We start from the raw sequence: 19,317 nt of genomic DNA, 5'->3' as shown, positions 1-19,317 counted from the left end.
CCATCCATGTCGCTGCAAATGACAAAATTCCATTCTTTTTATGGCTGATAGTATTATTCCATTGTGTATATGTACCAATTTTTAAAAATCCAGTCATCTGTTGATAGAAACTTAAGTTGATTTCATATCTTTGCTATTGTGAATAATGCTGTGATAAGCATGTAAGTTCAGGTATCCCTTTGATAATACTGATTTTTTCTTTCCTTTGGATAAATACCCAGTAGTGGATTGCTGGATCTTATGGTAGTTCTATTTTTAGTTTTTTTGAGAATTCTCGGTATTGTTTTCCTTAGTGATTTTACTAATTTACATTCCCACCAACAGTGTACAAGTTCTCTTTGCTCTGCATGTTTGCCAGCATCTGTTACTTTTTGTCCTTTTAATAAAAGCTGTTCTAACTTAGGTAAGATGATTTCTTATTGTGGTTTTGACTTGCATTTCCCTGTTGATTAATGATGGTGAGTACTTTTCATATACCTGTTGGCTATTTGTATATCTTCTTTTGAAATATGTGTATTCATGCCCTTTGCCCACTTCTTAATGGTATCTTTTTTTTTTATTGTTAAGTTGAATTCCTTGTATATTCTGGATATTGTCCCGTGTCAAGCGAATAGTTTACAAGTGTTTTCTCTTATACTGCAGGTTGTCTCTTCCTTCTGTTGATTGTTTACTATACAGCTTTTTAATTTAATAGAGTCCCATTTGTTTGTATTTGTTGTCAGCACTTTTGAGGTCTTAACCCTAAAATTTTCATTTAGACCAATGTCCTGAAATATTTTTCCTAGGTTTTATTCCAGTACTTTGGAAGTTGTAGGTTTTATATTTAAGTCTTTAATATATCTTGAGTTGGTTTCTGTATATGGTGAGAGATGGGGTCCAGTTTCATTCTTCATTTTTATGCATGTGGATATCCAGTTTTCCCAGCACTTACCATTTATTGAAAAGACTGTTCTTTTACCAATGTATGTTCTTGATGCCTTTGCCAAAAATCAGTTGGCTAATAAATATGTGAATTTATTTCTGGATTCTCTATTCTGTTCCCTTGGTCTGTGTGTCTGCTTTTATATCAATACCATGCTGTTGTGATTACTATAGCTTCATAATATATTTTGAAGTCAGGCAATGTGATGCCTCCAGCATTGTCCTTTTTGCTTAGGATTGCTTTGACTATTTGGGTCCTTTTTTGACTTTATACAAATTTTAGGATTATTTTCTCTAATTGTGTGAAAAATGATGTTGGTACTTTGATAGTGATTACATTGAATCTGTAGATTGCTTTGGGGAGTATGGTCATTTAACAATAATAATTCTTCTGATCCATGATCATGGGATATCTTTCCTTTGTTTGTCTCCTCCTTTAATTTCTTTCATGAGTGCTTTGCAGTTTTCCTTAAAGGGATCTTTTACCTCCTTGGTTAAATTTATTCTTACAGTGTTGTTGTTTTTGGAGCTATTGTAAATGGGATTGTGTTTTTTATTTCTTTCTCAGCTGGTTCATTATTGGTGTATAGAAACACTACTGATTTACTGAGTTTCATATGCTGATTTTGGATCCTGACTTTACTGAATTTATCAGATTGAAGAGCTTTTTGGTAGAGCCTTTAGATTTTTCTTGATATAAGATAATATCATCAACACAAAAGGTCATAGGTGACCTTTATTATGTTGTAGTATGTTTCTTCTAAGTTTGTTGCGAGTTCCAATTCCTTCCTCTTCAATTTTTTGAAATAGTTTGAGGAGAATTGGTGTTAGTTCTACTTAATTTAAAATTTGGTGGAATTGGCAGTGAAGCTGTCGGGGTCCTGAACTTTTGTTTGTTGGGAGACTTTTTATTACTACTTTGATATTATTACTTTTTATTGGTTTGTGCAAGTTTTCTGTTTCTACCCAATTCAATCTTGGTAGGTTGTATGTGTCCAGGACTTATCTTTTACTTTAGGTTTTTCAGTTTGTTGATTAATGGTTGTTGGTAGTAATCTTTGATGATCTTTTGTATTTCAATAGTATCAGCTGTAGTGTCTCCTTTTTCATTTCTAATTTTATTTACATGAGTCTACTTTCTTCTTGATTAGTCTTGAAAGTGGTTTATTCACTTGTTTATCTTTTCAGAACACCAACTTTTTGTCTTGTTGCTTCTTTGCATATTTTTTAAGTCTCTTTTTCTTTTACTTCTGATCTGATCTTCATTATTTCTTCTACTAATTTTGGATTTGATTTGTTCTTGCTTTTCTGGTTCCTTGAAGTGCACCGTTAGACTGTTTACTTGAAATCTTTCTACTGTTTTGATATAGGCATTTATTACCGTAAACTTCCCTCCTAGCATTGCTTTTGTTGTAGTCCATAGGTTTTGGTATGTTTTGTTTTCACTTGTTTCAAGAAAGTGTTTGATTTCCTACTTAGTTTCTTCCTTGGCTCAGCGGTTGTTCAGAACCATGTTACTTAATTTCCATGTACTTGTATAGTTTCCAAAGTTCCTCTTGTTAGAGATCTTTAGTTTTAGTCCACTGTGGTCTGAGAAGATACTTGATACAATTTATATATTTTTTTCATGTTTTTTGAGACTTGTTATGTGTCCCAACCTATGGTCTGTCTTGGAAAATGTTCCATTTGCTGATGAGAACAATGTGTATTCCACAGCTGTTGGATGAAATGTTTTGTAAATATCTGTTAGGTCCAGTTGGTCTAGAGAGCAGTTTAAATCTGATGTTTTTTTGTTAACTTTTTTACTGGATCTGTCCAAAGCTGAGAATCCTGTGTCCAAGTCCTCAACTATTATTTTATTAGAGCCTATCTTTCCCTTTAAATCTAAAAGTTGGTTTGTATATCTGAGTGCTCTGGTGTTGGGTGCATATTTTAGAGTTGTTATATCTTCTTGCTGAATTGATCTCACTATCATATAATGGCCTTCTTCGTCACTTTTTACTATTTTTAACTTAAAGTCTGTATATCTGATGTAAGTATAGCTAACTATTTGAGCTTACTTTTGGTTTCTGTTTGCATGGAGTACCTTTTTCTGTCCCTTTACTTTTAGTCTATATGTGTCTTAACAGGTGAGGTGAGTGTCTTGCAGGCAGCATATTGTTGTGTTATGTTTGTTTTTTTAGTCCATTCAGAAAATCTATATGTTTTAAATGCAGAGTTTAATCCATTTTCTAAAGATTGTTATTGATATGTGAGGGCTTACTCCTGTCATTTTATTGATTTCTGATTTATATATCCTTTGTACCTTTTTCTTTCTTTTATTGTTTATCATTGTGGTTGGGTGGTTTTCTTTAATGGTAACATTAGCATTCTTCCTCTTCCTTATTTGTGTGTTGGCTCCACCAGTGGGTCTTAAATTTATTTATTTATTTTTGAGACAAAGTCTCGGTCTGTCGCCAGGCGCTAGGCTGGAGTGCAGTGGCATGATCTCGGCTCACTGCAACCTCTGCCTCTGGGGTTCAAGCAATTCTCCTGCCTCAGCCTCCCAGGTAGCTGGGACTACAGGCTCACAGCACCATGCCCAGCTTGTATTTTTAGTAGAGACGGGGTTTCACCATGTTGGCCAGGATGGTCTTGATCTCTTGACCTCATGATCCACCCACCTTGGCCTCCCAAAGCGCTGGAATTATAGGCATGAGTCATAGCGCCTGGCCTTAAATTTATTTTTTATAAAAAAAAAATTGAGATAGAGTCTTGCTGTGTTGCCTAGGCTAGAGTGCAGTGGTGTTATCTTGGCTCACTGCAACCTCTATCTCTCGAGCTCAAGCAATTCTTGTGCCTCAGCCTCCCAAGAGTGGGTTTTATACTTCCGTGTGTTTTTATGATGGTAGCCATCATCCTTTTGTTTCCAAGTATAGGACTCTCTTAAGCATTTCTTGTAGGACCAGTCTAGTGGTGATAAAATTCCTCAGCTTTTGCTTGTTGTCACCTGCCTTTTTCCTTTATTTATGAAGGATAATTTTGCTGGAAATAGTATTTTTGTCTGAAAGTGTTTTTCTTTCTGCACTTTGAATATTTATCCCATTTTCTCCTGGCCTATTCAGTTTCTCTGGAGAAATCCGCTGTTACTCTGATGGAGATTCCCTTATATGTGACTTGACGCGTTTTTCTTGCTGTTTTTACAGTTCTCTCTTTGTCTTTGACTTTTGATAGTTTGATTGTGTTGTACCAGAGGAGACATTTTTGCATTGTATCTGTTTGGGGACCCCTTAGCTTCCTATATACCTAGATGTCTAGATCACTTGCTAGACTTGAGAAGTTTTCAGCTGTTACATCCTTAAGTAGATTTTGGAGGTTTTTTGTTTTCCCTTCGTCTTCTGAGACACTAAAAATTATTTGGTCACTTTATGGTGTTCAATATGTCATGTAGGCTTTATTTTTTAAATGCTTTTTTTCTTTTTTTCCTGGGTTATTTGAAAATACCTGTCTTCAAGTCATGAAATTCTTTCTTCCCCTTGATCTGTTCTGTTATTGAAACTTTGAAATGTAGTTTGTACTTCATTTAATGAATTCTTCAGTTTCTGTTCGGTACTTTTTTATATGTATTTGTTTAGTAAACTTCTCATTCAGAGCTGGAATTGTTTTTCTGATTGCTTCATATTTTCTGTTTTCTCTTTATCTCTCAGTGAGCTTCTTTAATATTATTTTGAATTATTTTTCTTGGATTTCATAGATTTCTTTTTGATTGTAATTTTTTTTGGAGAATTTCTGTATTTCTTTGGAGTGCCCTATTTCCTTGCTTTTTTATGTTTCTTGTGTCCTTATGTTGGTATCTGTGCATCTGTTATAACAGATGTTTCTTTTAATTTTTTGAATTTACTTTTGTAGGAGAGGACTTTTTCCTGAAGATATATGTGTTGTGTTGGTTAGGTAGGGCCTTTCAGTTTTGATTCTGGGAATGTGCAGTATTATGGTTGCTGTATGATTTCTTTGGCTATAAACAGCATCAGTGGTATCTGTGATTTCCTCAGTGGCTTAGGGTGTGGTTGTTAGTGGATGCTGTAGTGAAATTTTGCTAGGGACTGGGTTGCCAGGTGGGCCCGTCCCTGCTGCTTAGTGGTGGCAGCAGCAAGTGGGCCTGTTTTTGGGCACCAGGGTGGCATTGGCACTGCTGTTAGCAGGTCCATGCAGACCGATTATTGGGCCTTTCAGTGGCTTGTTCAGGTGCAGATAGTGGCAGTAATGAACCAGGCAAGTGGACAGGTTCTCGGGTCCTGGGAAATGGGCATGTCTTGGGTGATGGCAGTAGTATTGGCAGAACAAACCTCTGGCTCCTAAGTGGTTTGCACAGGTGTTGACAGTATCAGCGATGGGCTGGGTGGGCCACACCTCAGACCCACAGGTGGCATGCGTGGGTGCCAGCTATGGTGGTAGTAGCAGCAGGCTGGGTGGGCATGACCTCAGGCCGATGAGAGGAACGTTCAGGTGCCAACAATAGTGGACTGGGCTGAGGATGGTCCCCAGGCTCATGGACAGTGTGCTTGGGTACTGAAGTTTGGGGATGGACAGACCTAGCCTCAGGTTCCCTAGTGGTACATTCACCCGCTGGCTGTGGTAGGCAGTGGTGAGGTCATCTCCAGGCCCAAGGCAAAATATTTGGGTGGGGCCAGTATCCACTGCAGCCATGCTACTGGATTGCTTTCAGTGGCTGCAGCTGTATGCAGTGGGCTGGGGATTGCACACTTTGCTTGTACTTCAGCCTGGCAGTGCCACCTCCCAATGGCTACTGTGGGCAGGGGTTTGTCCTTGGGGCATGTGAAAATGCACCCTGGATTTGCTGCTTTTCTTATGCCTATTGTCAGCAGGGTCTTTGCCAATGGTTTATGCTTCAGCCTTGGTGGTAGCAGCCATTCCCCAGTGGCTATGGGCAGGGAATATCAGTGGGGCTCCAGAAATGTGGAGATGCAGGGGCTGTTGGGCTCCCTGGCAAGATACAGTCTGGTGAGGCTGGAATCTTAATATGATTCCTTCCTGGAGCTGCTTAGGGCTCAAAGGCTGTGTAGGACCCAGAATGAGCTTCCTCTCTGGAGCAGTGCCTTCATGCATTCTCCAGGCAGCTCCCTGTGTTACTCTTGAGATTTGAGAGGGTCTAGGGGCTTTCCCCTAGCTAGGATGCAGGAGTCTGCAGTGGGAATATTGGCCATTGGGGGTCACTCACTTACCGTTTTCCTACACTGGGGAGCTTCTCCAGCCAGTTCTGGCTAACCAGGCTACCTTGCTTTCTTCTCAGTCCTTGCATTAGGACGGTGTTTCCAGTCATTTCTCTATTGGATTCCAGTGTTCTCTCTTAGACGACATATTTTATGTGTGATTATCTATTCACTATTGTGGTTATTCTTTGTGGAGGTGTTTCTAGTCAGCTATCTTGAACACCACCTACAAATTTTTGGTGGACATAACATTTTCATTCCTCTGGGGTATATAGAAGTGGAATTGCTGAGTCTAATGGAAACTGCATTTAACTTTTAAATAATTGCCACTGCTTTCTAAAGTTGCTGTACCACTTTGCATTCCCACTAGCGGTATTTGAGGGTTGATTCCTCTGCAGTCTTGGTGACAGTCGTTATTACCTGTCTTTGAAAATGGTTGCCATCCTAGTGGTTTTGAAGTAGTACCACTTCATGGTTTTAATTTGCATTTCTCTGATGAACTAATGAGGTTGAGTATCTTTTCATATGCTTTTTGTCGACTGTGTATCTTCTTTGAAAGAAGATAGAAGATAGAAAGATTTGTGTATCTTCTTTGAAAGAAGAAATCCTTTGACCATATTTTAATTGGGTTGCCATTTTACTGTTGAGTTAGAAAAGTTATTTATATATTTTAGATTTAAGTCCTTTTTCAGGTATATAATTTGCAAATATGCGATTTGCAAATATTCTCACATTCTCTTAGTTATATTTTCACTTTATTAATAGTGTATTTTGAAGCACAAAAGTTTGTACTTTTTATCGTCTCAATTTATCTATTTTTTTCTTTGATAGTGTATGCTTTTTGTGTCACATCTAAGATATCATTGTCTTATCAAAGGTCAACAAAATTCACTCCAGCATTTTTTTTCCTAAGGGTTTTATTGTTTTAGCTCTTACATTTAGTACTGTGATTCATTTTGAGTTAATTTTTGTACATAGTGTGAAGTAGGAGTGTATCTTCATTCTTTTACATGTAGATGTCTAGTTGTCCTAGCCTGTTTCTTGGAAAGACAATTCTTTCTGCCATTGAATAGTGGTGACACCTTTGTTGAAAATTAATTGGTTGTTTTCTGGACTCTTAACTCTATTTTATCTATATATCTATCTTTATGACAGAGATATCTTTATGTCAGTACCATACTTTCTTAATTATTGTTGCTTGATAGTAGTTTTGATACATTTTTCCTGCTTTTTTTTTTTTTTTACTGAAAATGCAGGAGTGAATTTTGTTGACCTTTGATAAGGCAATGGTATCTTAGATGTGACACAAAAAGCATACACTATCAAATAAAAAAATAGATAAACTGAGACAATAAAAAGTACAAACTTTTGTGCTTCAAAAGACACTATTAATAAAGTGAAAGTATAACTAAGAAAATGTGGGAATATATTCAGTAAAAACATTTAATTTAAATATATATGCCATACAGGCATACTTGTTGTATTACACTTTGTAGATAGTGGGTTTTTGTTTTTGTTTTGAGACGGAGTTTTGCTCTTGTTACCCAGGCTGGAGTGCAATGGTGCAATCTTGGCTCACCGCAACCTCCGTCTCCTGGGTTCAAGCAATTCTCTTACCTCAGCCACCCAAGTAGCTGGGATTACAGGCATGTGCCACCATGCCCGGCTAATTTTTTGTATTTTTAGTAGAGAAGGGTTTCACCATGTTGGCCAGGAGGTGGGTGGATCACGAGGTCAAGAGATAGTGTTGTTTTTTTTAAACTGGTTTAAGGTTTGTGGCAACCATGCATTGAGTAGGTTTTTCCGTACAATATTCCCAACAGTGTGTGCTCACCTGTTGTTTCTGTGCCACAGTTTGGTAATTCTCATAGTATTTCATACGTGTTCATGATTATTATATCTGTTACCTTCTATGTTCAGTGATCTTTGATGTTACTATTGTAATTATTTTGGTGTACCACAGACTGCACCCATATAAATGGCAAACTTAATTGGTAAATGTTGTGCATGTTCTGACTGCTGCATTCACTAGCCATTCCTCTCTTTCTTCTTTGGGCCTTGCTATTCCCTAAGATTTAATAATATTGAAATTAAGCCAAATAACAACCCTTTGGTGGCCTCTAAGAATTCAAATTAAAAGAAGAGTTGCATGTCTCTCATTTTAAATCAAAAGCTACAAATAATTTAAACTTCATGAGAGAGGCATGTCAAAAGCTGAGACAGGCCAAAAACTAGACCTCTTGTGCCAAATAGCCAAGTTGTGAATGTAAAGGAAAAGTTTTTGAAGGAAATTTAAAATGCTGCTTCAGAGAACATACAAATGATAGAAAGTAAAGCTGCCTTATTGTTGATATGGAGAAAGTTTTGATGGTCTGGATAGAAGATCACACAAGCCACAACATTCCATTAAACCAAGCCTAATCCAGAGTAAGGCCCTGACTCTCTCTTCAGTTTTATGAAGGCTGAGAAAAGTGAGGAAGCTGCAGAAGAAAAGTTGGAAGCTAGCAGAATTTTGTTCTTAAGGCTCAGGGAAATAAGACATTTCCATAACATAAAAAATGCAAGGTGACGCAGCAAGTGCTGATGTAGAAGTTGCAGCAAATTATCCAAAAGATCTAAGATAATTAATGAAGGCGGCTACACAAAACCACAGATGTTCAGTGTGCACAAAACAGCCTTCTATTGGAAGAAGATGCCATGTAGGACTTTTGTAGCTACAGAGGAAAAGTCAGTGCCTGGCTTCAAACCTTCAAAGGACAGGACAGGCTGACTCTCTTGTTAGGGGCTAATGCAACGGGTGACTGTAAGTTGAAGCCAGTGCTCATTTGCCATTCCAAAAATCCTAGGCTCTTAAGAGTTATGCTAAATCTACTTTGCCTTTGCCCTAGAAATGGAAAAACAAAGTCTAAGTGACAGCCACATCTGTTTACAGCCTGGTTTGCTGAATATTTAAAGTCCACTTTTGAGACCTACTGCTCAGTAAAATGTTTCTTTCATAATGTTACTGCTTATTGACAATGTACCAAGTCACTCAAGAGCTCTTATGAAGATATACAAGGAGATTAATGTTGTTTTCATGCCTGCTACATCTGTTCTGCATGCCATGGGTCAAGGAGTAATAATTTCAATTTTTAAGTCTTATTATGTAAGAAATACATTTCACCAGCTATAGCTGCCATAGATAGTAATTCCTCTGATGGATTTGGAGAAAGTACACTGAAAACCTTCTGGAAAAGATTTACCATTCTTGAAGCCAGTAAGAACATTTTTGATCCATGGGCGGGAACCAAAATAGCAGTATGAACAGGAGTTTGGAAGAAGTCGATTCCAAACTTCATAGCTAACTTGCTAACTTTGAAGGGTTCAAGAGTTCAGTGCAGGGGATAACTACAGATGTGTGAAAAATAGAATTAGTAGTAGAGCCTGAAGATGTGACTGAATTGCCACAATCTCATGACCAATGTTGAATGAATGAGAAGCTGCTTCTTGGAAGAGCACAAAATGTGGTGTTTTGAGATGGAGTTTACTCCTAAAGAAGATACTGTGAACATTATTGAAATGACAACAAAGGATTTCTAAGAGTAGATAAACTTAGTTGGTAAAGCAGTGGTAGTGTTTGAGAGGACTGACTCCAGATTTTTGAATGAAGTCCTACTGTGGGTAAAGTGCTATCAAACAGCATCGCATGCTACAGAGAAATCTTACATGAAAGGAAGAGTCAGCCCATGCAGCAAACTTTATTGTTTTAATTGTGGCAACCACCCCAGCCTTCAGCAACCATCACCCTGGCCCGTCAGAATCCATCCACTTGGAGGCAAGACCCTCCACCAGCAAAAATATTGCATCACCCTGAAGATTCAAATGATCATTAGCATTTTTTTAGCAATAATGTACTTTTAATTTAAGGTTGGTATGTACATTGTGTTTTAAACATAATGCTGTTGTACATATAGTATAGCATAAACATAAATTTTATATGCAGTGAGAAATCGAAACGTTTTTATTACTGGCTTTATTTCAATACTCACTTCATTGCAGAGAACCAAACCTGCAATATCTTTGAGGTTTTTCTGTAAGTTATTTATGGTTTTGTATATCAGATTTGATTCTGACTCTCTTCTATCAACATGTTACTTCTCAAATTGCAAGATTTTTTCTTGTAACATTGAAAACATTACATTTTATTAAGATAGATTGAGTTATGATGTGATATTTCTAAAACTGAGTAGAAACCACATTTATTAAATAATGCTCACTCCAAAAATTTCATCTCTTTCTGCATATATGTAGTACCCTCTCAGAACACTGTACCAGACATTGCTGATATCTACAAAAATTATATATCTGTGAAATATTCAAAAAAGAGCTAAGTATTAAAGAGAAAGCAAAAGGGAGGATATATTTGTTATCTTAACCTTTAGTCACTTTACTTTCTCTTGAATAAAAGTACTTTTTAGAATTACAGTAAATTTTTAAGTCTCTTTAGCTGGAATTTCATAGTGAACTTCAAGCATTACCCTTTTTGGATTAAAAAAAAGAAAAATTAAAAAGGGTTTCCAGAATTTACTCCTCCTCACATCAGTTTAAGATTCTTTGAGCCTTGATTATTTAAAAGTATAATGCATTCAGTGTTTAATTTTAAGTCTAATGATTTATTAGCATTTAAATAAAATAGTTTTTCATGTTTTAATTAAGTTAAAATATAGATTATGCTTTATTTATAAAATGCATTTGCTGTTTTGTGATAAAATTAAGATTACCAACAAGAAATTTTATATCTGGACATGTTTTTTTCATAATTTGAATCCATGGATCTCTCTTTACAGTGTTAAAGAAGTGATGAATTTCTCGGGTAGCATAAGAAAGAAGTGGGAGAAGGAATCGCAGTAAATTTAATCCTTCCATTGCAGTCTTACTTTTTCCCCTACTCTTGCACACTAAATATCTTAGAGGCATTTTGGGAAACTACTGGTACAGATATCATTTCATTACATAAACTATTTTATTGCATAACTTGAATATAGACCTACTAGACACCAAACAAGCAAAATAAATGCTGTCTCTTTGGAGTTTAGCTTGAGGTTTCAGGGAACCAGCATATCAGTTTTCAGTAACTTTTTTTTTTTTTTTTACCATTATTCATTTTTCCTTGGAATAAATAAATCATTTATCTCATGTATAGGAAGAAAAAAATCTCTTCTTCCTATTGATAGTGGAAGGATAATCATAGCAGTGATAATCTGATGTCATTTTAGACCTAACAAGAGTAGATTATCTGTGACCCAGATAAAATAATTAGAAATTACTTTAACTTAAAAATAGTGGATTTCTAATCTCATTTTCAAGGTTAAAAGATTTCAACTCAACCAGATGTTTCTGTTAAATAGACTAATCTGAAGCCCAATTCAAAAGGATTACCTGTGATTATTTTTCAATTTAATTTTAAAAAGGATTTAAATATACATGTTTATGCATTTTTACTGCAATTTATACTGAAATCAAAATGTTTTCAAGTCAATCTACTTCGAGGCATTCTTTTTTATTAAGGGGAACAGATTAGTCAAATTATTTTTTAGACTTCAGGCTGTTTAGCCTGTTTTTTCTTCTTCTTTTTTTGCTGTTTCTGAATGAAGTGGATAGTGATGTTGTTATTAATGTAATTGATGTTGTCTGAATTATTGAGCAGTACTTCACACATAGCCAACAATAATATCCATTCTGACGACCACCAATACTGATAGTGCTGAGTGATTGTATTCGTCATGTTTTCAGTCTCTGGGCTTGGAGAGAGTTAATCAAGAAGTGCTGTAACAGCTGGTACAGCGCATTCTGGTGAGGTTCTGACAGTGAGCTATTGTGTACCATGACACTGCTCTGACAGTTTATCTAAATTTTATATACAAGCATTTTTGTTTTCTAGGCTCTGTGGAGTTTATATAATAGTGTAAGCTTTTGATGTAGTCTCTGAAGCTTTTCTCAGTTCTGGTGAGGTTGGGGGTAGAGTGAGACAGATGTATTTAGTTGCAATTTTGTAAAAGACTAAATTCTCAAAAAAAATAGTGATTTTTGCATTTGGTTTCACAGGTACTATTATTGGATTCTATTTGAATTACTAAAGATAGCTTAAATCAAAGCTTTTCAAATTAAGAGGAAAATATTTCCCCCATGAATACTGGCTCATATTGAACTATAAAGTTAATGTTTACTGAAATAAATACTGGAGAAATCACAAATGCAGGGGTGACAATTTTAACTAGGTTACTTTATGCAATGAAAAGTGTCTTATGTTCAAAATGTTAAATCAGTTTAAAGGAGACTATCTACATCATTAGTAAAGATACCATTTTACTAATCAGTGTGTTGATTTACTTGCCTTTTAATCTATACACAGAAATGTAGTCCTGAAATTATTAATCCCTATAGTTAAATTTTACCCGGTATTCTGCCAAATCATTGTGAATTAGCAGCATTCAGCATACTCTTTATAAAAATTAGGTTTCACCTACTCAGCTCCAGGTCAGCATTGCAGGCATGAAAATCATTGCTAATTATGCTGACCCCAGCTCATTTATACTTCTAATGAAGGGAACTCTCTATATCATTTTTTATTTTCCTCTTTGAGTTTGTGCTTAATAGAAACAAAATAAATGTATTTCTAATATAGTATTTCCAATTTTAATATTATAGGAAAGATTTTATAGCTTTTTTAAAATCTAGAAAGTTGATTAAAATTTAAAATGTCCCTGTTTTAAAATATGCTTTTAACATCATATAGTAAAATTGGGTATAATATTTTTTAGAATTTTGTATATGATAAAGAAGTTTATAGAAACTAGGTTCCCCCTTCCCAAAATATTTGTTTAAATGCTAAGTTACGTTAGTTACATAATTGTATGAAATACTATTTTTAAAAAAAGAATTATCCAAATGTATTGGGATAATTGTGACGTGTGGAATGAATTAGACTACTCTTTATCATACATAGTTCCTATTTATATTGCATAATTTCTCTCTGCTCAGTGTAATAAACTGGAAGTATTTTTGATAAAATTAAAAGTAATTAAAAACATCTTTTTCTATAATTTTTTTCAGTAGGATAGTGGATTTACATTTTCTTAAATCACTACTAATTGCTTGGGTGATTAAATAGATGCTTTAAAAAATGTTGGTAAGGAAGCTAAACATTTATAGATTTTCCTTTTACTTGCAATTTTCCCTAAATATTCATTTTATTATTTCTTGATTTGAATCTACACAAATATTTAATCTGACAGTAAAAACATCATAGAATTGCAGGAAGCAGTGAATCTTATATTTATGGTTTGCTTATATTTTGTCAATAATTTATGTACATTTTATTGATATATTAGTATTCCCTGAATCTCAGCCAAAGGGGCATATTAAATGCCCATCTTATTTCTACTAATAACTAAAAATCTTATCAAAGTAAAATTTTGGTGTTAAAAATGTAAGAGTAGTTAAATTTGAGTTTTCATTATAAACATAGTTTTTCAGCTGTTCCAAATATTTTAATTAGTGTTAGACTTTTTTATACAAAACATTATTGTGTATAATTTTTCTTGCTGGCTTCCTCTCTATATTCCTGTATAATTATTTCTTGTATACTTGAATACTTTTACTAAACTGTAAGCTCCATGATGCTAAGGACTGTCATAGTAGATACTTAGTAAATTTTTCATAGATGGATAAATGAATAAATAAATCATGGTTTATGTATTTAGGACTTGTTTTTTCAACTGCATTATAAGCTCTTAGAGGGCATAGGATTTTATATGTGTAGTCTCTTGTCCCTATTATTTTATTTTTAATTATAAAACCGCTTGTTTGTTCAAACATAATTTTAAAAGTTACATTTTGAGGTAATTGAGATATTTATTTCCAAGTCCTCTCAGAAAGTAGGTAGTAGGCAATATCAGTAAAATCTAGGGGTCCCATTTATTTAGGAGTTATAAGGGGTTTTGACGTTATTAACTCATTTAATCCCCACAAAAACCTATGAGGTAAGCGTTATTATTGGGAAACTGAGGTCTAGAGTATTGGCAATTTTCTTTAGGTTATACAGTCAGAAAGTAGTGTGATGAAGAGAAATGTAGGGATTATTTTGGAAAAAGATTTTCAGTGGCTATAAATGTAAGATCTGTTGCCTTCTCACCTTTGTTCTATGATAGATTAGATGTTTATGTGAACTTCAGATACCTAATAAAAGACGAAGCTGGTCTTTTGTTGGAAATGGGTGCTTAAAGAACCATTCATTTCAAATGAGGAAAGTAGTTGTGACTTAAAAGGAAGAGAGAGCGAGCTAAGAGTAACAGGACATTTTGCTCTTTTGATTGAAAACAAAACTAAAAATAAGGAATCATGCTATTTCTGTTCATGTCCAATTAGTTTAGTGCTGAAAATTTACATTAAGTTGACCATTTTGTACCATATATGCTGCTAAGTGCTATGGAAAAATTTAAATGAGCTACTGTTCAGAGGTGCTAAGAAGTGAAATGAACGTCTTTCTTAGAATTAAAAGAAATTAGTAACATATAAAGCAGGCAGATCTCTAAATGTGAAAAACTTACCTGAGTAGTGTTTTTAATCTTTAATTTTTTAATTGATATATAATAATTATACATATTTATGAGGTACAATGTGATGTTTCAATATATGTATACATAATATAATGATCAAATCAGTAATTAACTTATCCGTCACCTCAAACATTTATCATTTCTTTGTGGTGAGAACATTCAAAATCCTCTCTTCAAGCTATTCTGAAATATACAGTACATTCTTGTTGACTGTAATCACACTGCTGTACAAGAGAACACCACAATTTATTGCTCCTTTCTAATTGTAGCTTTGTACCCATTGACCATCCTCTTACACATCCTTCACTTCTTTCTACCCTCTCCAGTCTCTGCCAACTACTGTTCTATTCATACTTCTATGAGATCAACTTTCTTAAGATTCTCTATATGAGTGAGAACAGTCAGTATTTGTCATTCTATAACTGGCTTGTTTTATTTATCCATGTGATTGCAAATGATCATATTTCATTCTTTTTTATGGCTGATTAATATTCCATCATGTATATATATCCTATTTACTTTATCTACTCATCTGCTGTTAGATACAGATTGATTCCATGTCTTGGCTATTGTGAAGAGTGCTGTAATCAACATGGGAGTCTGACATACTGATTTTATCCCTTTAGATATGCAATTGTCCCTCACTCTCCATGGGGGATTGATTTCCGGACCCCACAGGGATATCAGAATCCACTTATGCTTCTGTTTCTTATGTGAAATGATGTAGTATTTGAATATAACCTATGGACATCTTCCCTGATGCTTTAAATCATCTCTAGATTATTTATAACCTAATACAATGTAAATACTATGCAAATAGTTGTTAAATATTATTTATATTTTTATTATTATTGTTTTTAAAATTGTTTTTCTTAAAATATTTGTGATCCATGATTGATTGAATCACAGCTACGGAGCCCACAAATATGGAGGGCTGACTGTATACCCAGTACTGTAATTGCTAGATCATATGATAGTTTTATTTTTAATTTTTTGAGGTGTCTCCATAGTGTTTTTTTATAATGGCTGTATGTATTTACATCTTCCCCAAGAGTGTGTAAGGGTTCCCTTTTCTCCACATCCTTGCCAACACTTACCATTTGTATTTTTTATAATAGCCATTTTAACTGGGATGATGTGATTTCTCATTGTGGTTTTGATTTACATTTCTCTAATATCTACCAGTGTTGAACATTTTCTCATATACCTTTTGGTCATTTATATAATCTTTTCTCTATTTTAGCATGAGATTTTTCTTTTTTTGCTATTGTTTGAGTTTTTTATGTATTCTGGGTATTAACCCCTTGTCAGATGTATAGTTGCAGAGATTTTCTTCCATTATTTAGGTTGATTTTTTACTGTATTTTTTTTTTTCTAAGAGACAGGATTTTACTCCATCACCTAGGCTGGAGTGCAGTGGCATGATCATAGCTCACTGCAGTCTGGAACTTCAGGGCTCAAGCAAACCTCCCACCTAAGTCCCTCAAATAGCTAGGACTACAGGCACATGCCACCATGCCATTCCTGCTAATTTTTAAAGTTTTTATTTGTTTGTTTGTTTTGTAGATACAGGGTTGCCTGGGTTGGTCTTGAACTCCTAACCTCAAGCAATCCACCAAAGTCCCAGAAATACAGTCGTGAGCCCCCACACCCAGCCATTCACTGTGTTGTTTCCTTTGCTGTGCAGAGCTTTTTTGTTTAATCTCATTTGTCTATTTTTGCTTTTGTTGCCTTTGCTTTTTATGTTTTATCTAAAAAATCCTTATCCAGGCAATGTCATAAAGCATTTCATCTGTGTTTTCTTCCAGTAGTTTCATAGGTTCGGTCTTACATTGAAGTTTTTGATCAATTTTGAGTGCATTTTTAAAATATAGAATAGTGTTTTAAACTAGGTTAAATCACCATAGAGTCATTAGGTAACTATATATAGCAGACTTAGAAGCATCAAGAAGATCTATAATAACAAAGAATGCAGGCAATAATTGAGGTTAGATTGAACAATCTTTAAGGAGGCTAACGAAGAGTGTTTTTACTTTCATCAGGTCTGTAGTTTGGCAGATCTAGAAACTCCATTTTGAAATTGTTTGCAGGGTTAAACAGGCCCACTGGCAATGGCTCTTACTTACTTCCAGACTCAAAAGAGATAGTCAAGATAGTCCTATAACAGATTGTTGATTCCTGTATGTGCAATTGTCAGGTGTGCCAAAGGACTCTTCAGCACATTCTTTTTCCTGTATAACAACATATGTGGCAAAGTGTTGCTTGGTGAGAATGAACTCAAAACAGGATGAGTTAGTTGGATGGATTGTATCATCAAGCTGTCTATGCCAAGAGGACTGGGTTCTCAGGTCTGTTTACCAGGAAACCGCTGGTGATAAATTCTTGCTCTTTATCCCACACCGGCAACCTCCCATTTTTCTAACATCAGGCCAGTAGATACTTCTTCTCCCTTTCTCTTAGGAACTTTTTCCCCCATTCCAGGTATAATCTTATTAGGGTACAGTTTTGTTTTAATAGTCAACATAATTTTTTAGACTAGACCTGAAAAATAAAAAGAATTTCTTAGGTGAGATCACCCATCATAAAATATTAGGTAAAATAGGTAGGGCCTGTATTTCTGTATGTCTTGCTGTTTCTAGTTCATTATTTTTTTTAAAAACTTCCAGTTTTTAAAATAATAAATTATTCTTAAATATCTCTTAGTTATATAGACTGATGAAAGTCTTAGATGTTTTGATCATTAGACTGTAATCAAGGCATACATATTTCTCTATAAATGAAGTGTTCTCATAGACAACACATGTTGAAAATGTTATTCCTGGACAAGTGAATTTCTCTGGAATGCTGAGTTTTACATATAACTAAGAACTTATACTTTGTATTTAAACTCCTTCAGGATGATAGTTATCATATCGGTCCTTTCATGATGGGCACTAACCATGTTGAGTCTTTAGTATTGAATGAAGTTATCTGCACCAAAATATTTTAATTATTTTCGTGTTTTTTAAAATGCCAAACGTATATTAAACTTAATTTGATATTTGAGGATAACGTGGTTTTTTGTATTCTTGCTGGTAGTAACCCCTGTTCTCTTCTAGTCTGATGTTTCTGTCCTGCTTGTAGATGTGATAACTTAACTTGTGTTGCTCTGGGTATGTTACGTGTAAGCACCAGTGCAAAAACTTGATGACATGTTTGGTTTCTAAAATACAAATTATACTTATAACAGTATTCTGGATAGCAGCGTTTCAGAGAGATGAGCATTTGCCATTTCCAGAGGAAAAAAATAGCCTATTGTGGCCAGCCTCACAAATCCTACTCCTAAAATAATGGTAAATATCACATTGTTTGAAAGAATAACCACGCGTATGATGATTTAGTAGATAGTCTTCTAGTTATTTCCTGAAACAGATTCGAGGAAGGTATCAAAAACATTTGAAAATAAAAGCTTTTTCTGTATGAAATCTAAATCTGAAATCTTTAAAGTTGATTCTTTTATTGCCACAAATAAATCTCTCAGGATTATAAACAAGTTGCAGCTTCTGCATAGTAAAAATTTCCTTTAATCTTAGCTGGTGATAGTTGTCGGACTTTGCATTTGCCTTATATGCCATGGAATAGTTTCTAGTTTTTAAGTGTTGCCCACAACTGTGATCTTAGGCCAATCATATACCTTTCCTAATAGCATTTCTATTTCATCTTTCTCTTTGACTTCTATTTCATCTTTTTCTTTGCACAAGCTGTTTTAACTGCTCTGGAACAACGTGTTACCATCAAAACTCTAAGAAACCACTAAAATGATTTCACTTACTTCCTTTACAGATGTGGAACTTGAGGCCCAAATTTACTCTAAGACCCTAATCAGTGTTATATGTTTGTAGACTGTGTTTTCATAAAGTCAAACATTTTGAGGAAATTACAACAGAGCTGAGAAAAGTTAATTATTAATAGAATTATCATTGGATACCATGAATTATAATGTTTGATAGAATAACTAATGTAGAATATATAGCTAATCTATAACTTTTTAAAAATTCCTGGAAAATCTGTAAATGAAACTCTGTTATTGGTTACTAGTTATCTTAAAAGTAGATCCATTTTCTCTAATTTCCTCTTATGTAGGCTAACTGTAGTTATGCAGCTCTTCATAATGAGAATTTAATAAGATGAGCTCTTTAATGTCTCTAAAGAGTTGTTTTTGAGTGAAGGTGCTGTTTATTGGCATCATTGGAAAAAAGTTTTACAGCCAAGTAAGTTCTTGGGATTTTACTTGTAGCTGCAAGTGTTTGTACGAATAGTACTGCTTAATAAGTTCGCCTATGTGTGAGCAAAATGTTAAGGTGAAGGGATAAAAAGAAGAAAAGTTATCCAGCTTTTGGTATATTTGAATGAATATACTCTTTTGCACTGTTTCAAAGTATATTTAAAATACAAATAAATTTCTAAAAATAAGATTGTATAATTTGTGTTTTTATTATTTGGCTATTGTCATAACAGCTTGCCAATCTAATGATCAGTCTTCTGATAACACAAATTAAACCAGCATTTCTAGAAGCAGTCTTTTGTTTGTTGAAATATTTTTCTTATGT

At 34.5% G+C, this 19,317-nt stretch overlaps 1 protein-coding gene across 6 annotated transcripts in view; it reads left to right on the top strand.

The window, feature by feature from the left end:
- The window catches only part of ZDHHC21 (zinc finger DHHC-type palmitoyltransferase 21), a 72,673-nt gene that overhangs the window by 44,942 nt on the left and 8,414 nt on the right, over positions 1-19,317 (top strand). The window contains exon 10 of one of the 6 annotated variants that reach the window (XR_001820651.2): positions 17,973-18,060. The exons of 4 other annotated variants lie outside the window; for them this stretch is intronic. Coding sequence is in view for 1 of the 2 variants with exons in the window: in XM_017514682.2 (XP_017370171.1) it covers positions 9,020-9,040 (21 nt within the window). In the remaining variant the exon portion in view is untranslated. Of the gene's footprint in view, positions 1-9,019; positions 12,487-17,972; positions 18,061-19,317 lie in introns of those variants that run through there. One more of the 6 variants, XM_017514682.2, reaches the window with a different exon arrangement.

Source organism: Cebus imitator, unplaced genomic scaffold (assembly GCF_001604975.1).
Source record: "Cebus imitator isolate Cc_AM_T3 unplaced genomic scaffold, Cebus_imitator-1.0 Scaffold533, whole genome shotgun sequence".
NCBI lineage: Eukaryota > Metazoa > Chordata > Mammalia > Primates > Cebidae > Cebus > Cebus imitator.
The sequence above is the reverse complement of the archived record's forward strand: the minus strand, read 5'-3'. Positions and strand labels throughout refer to the sequence as shown.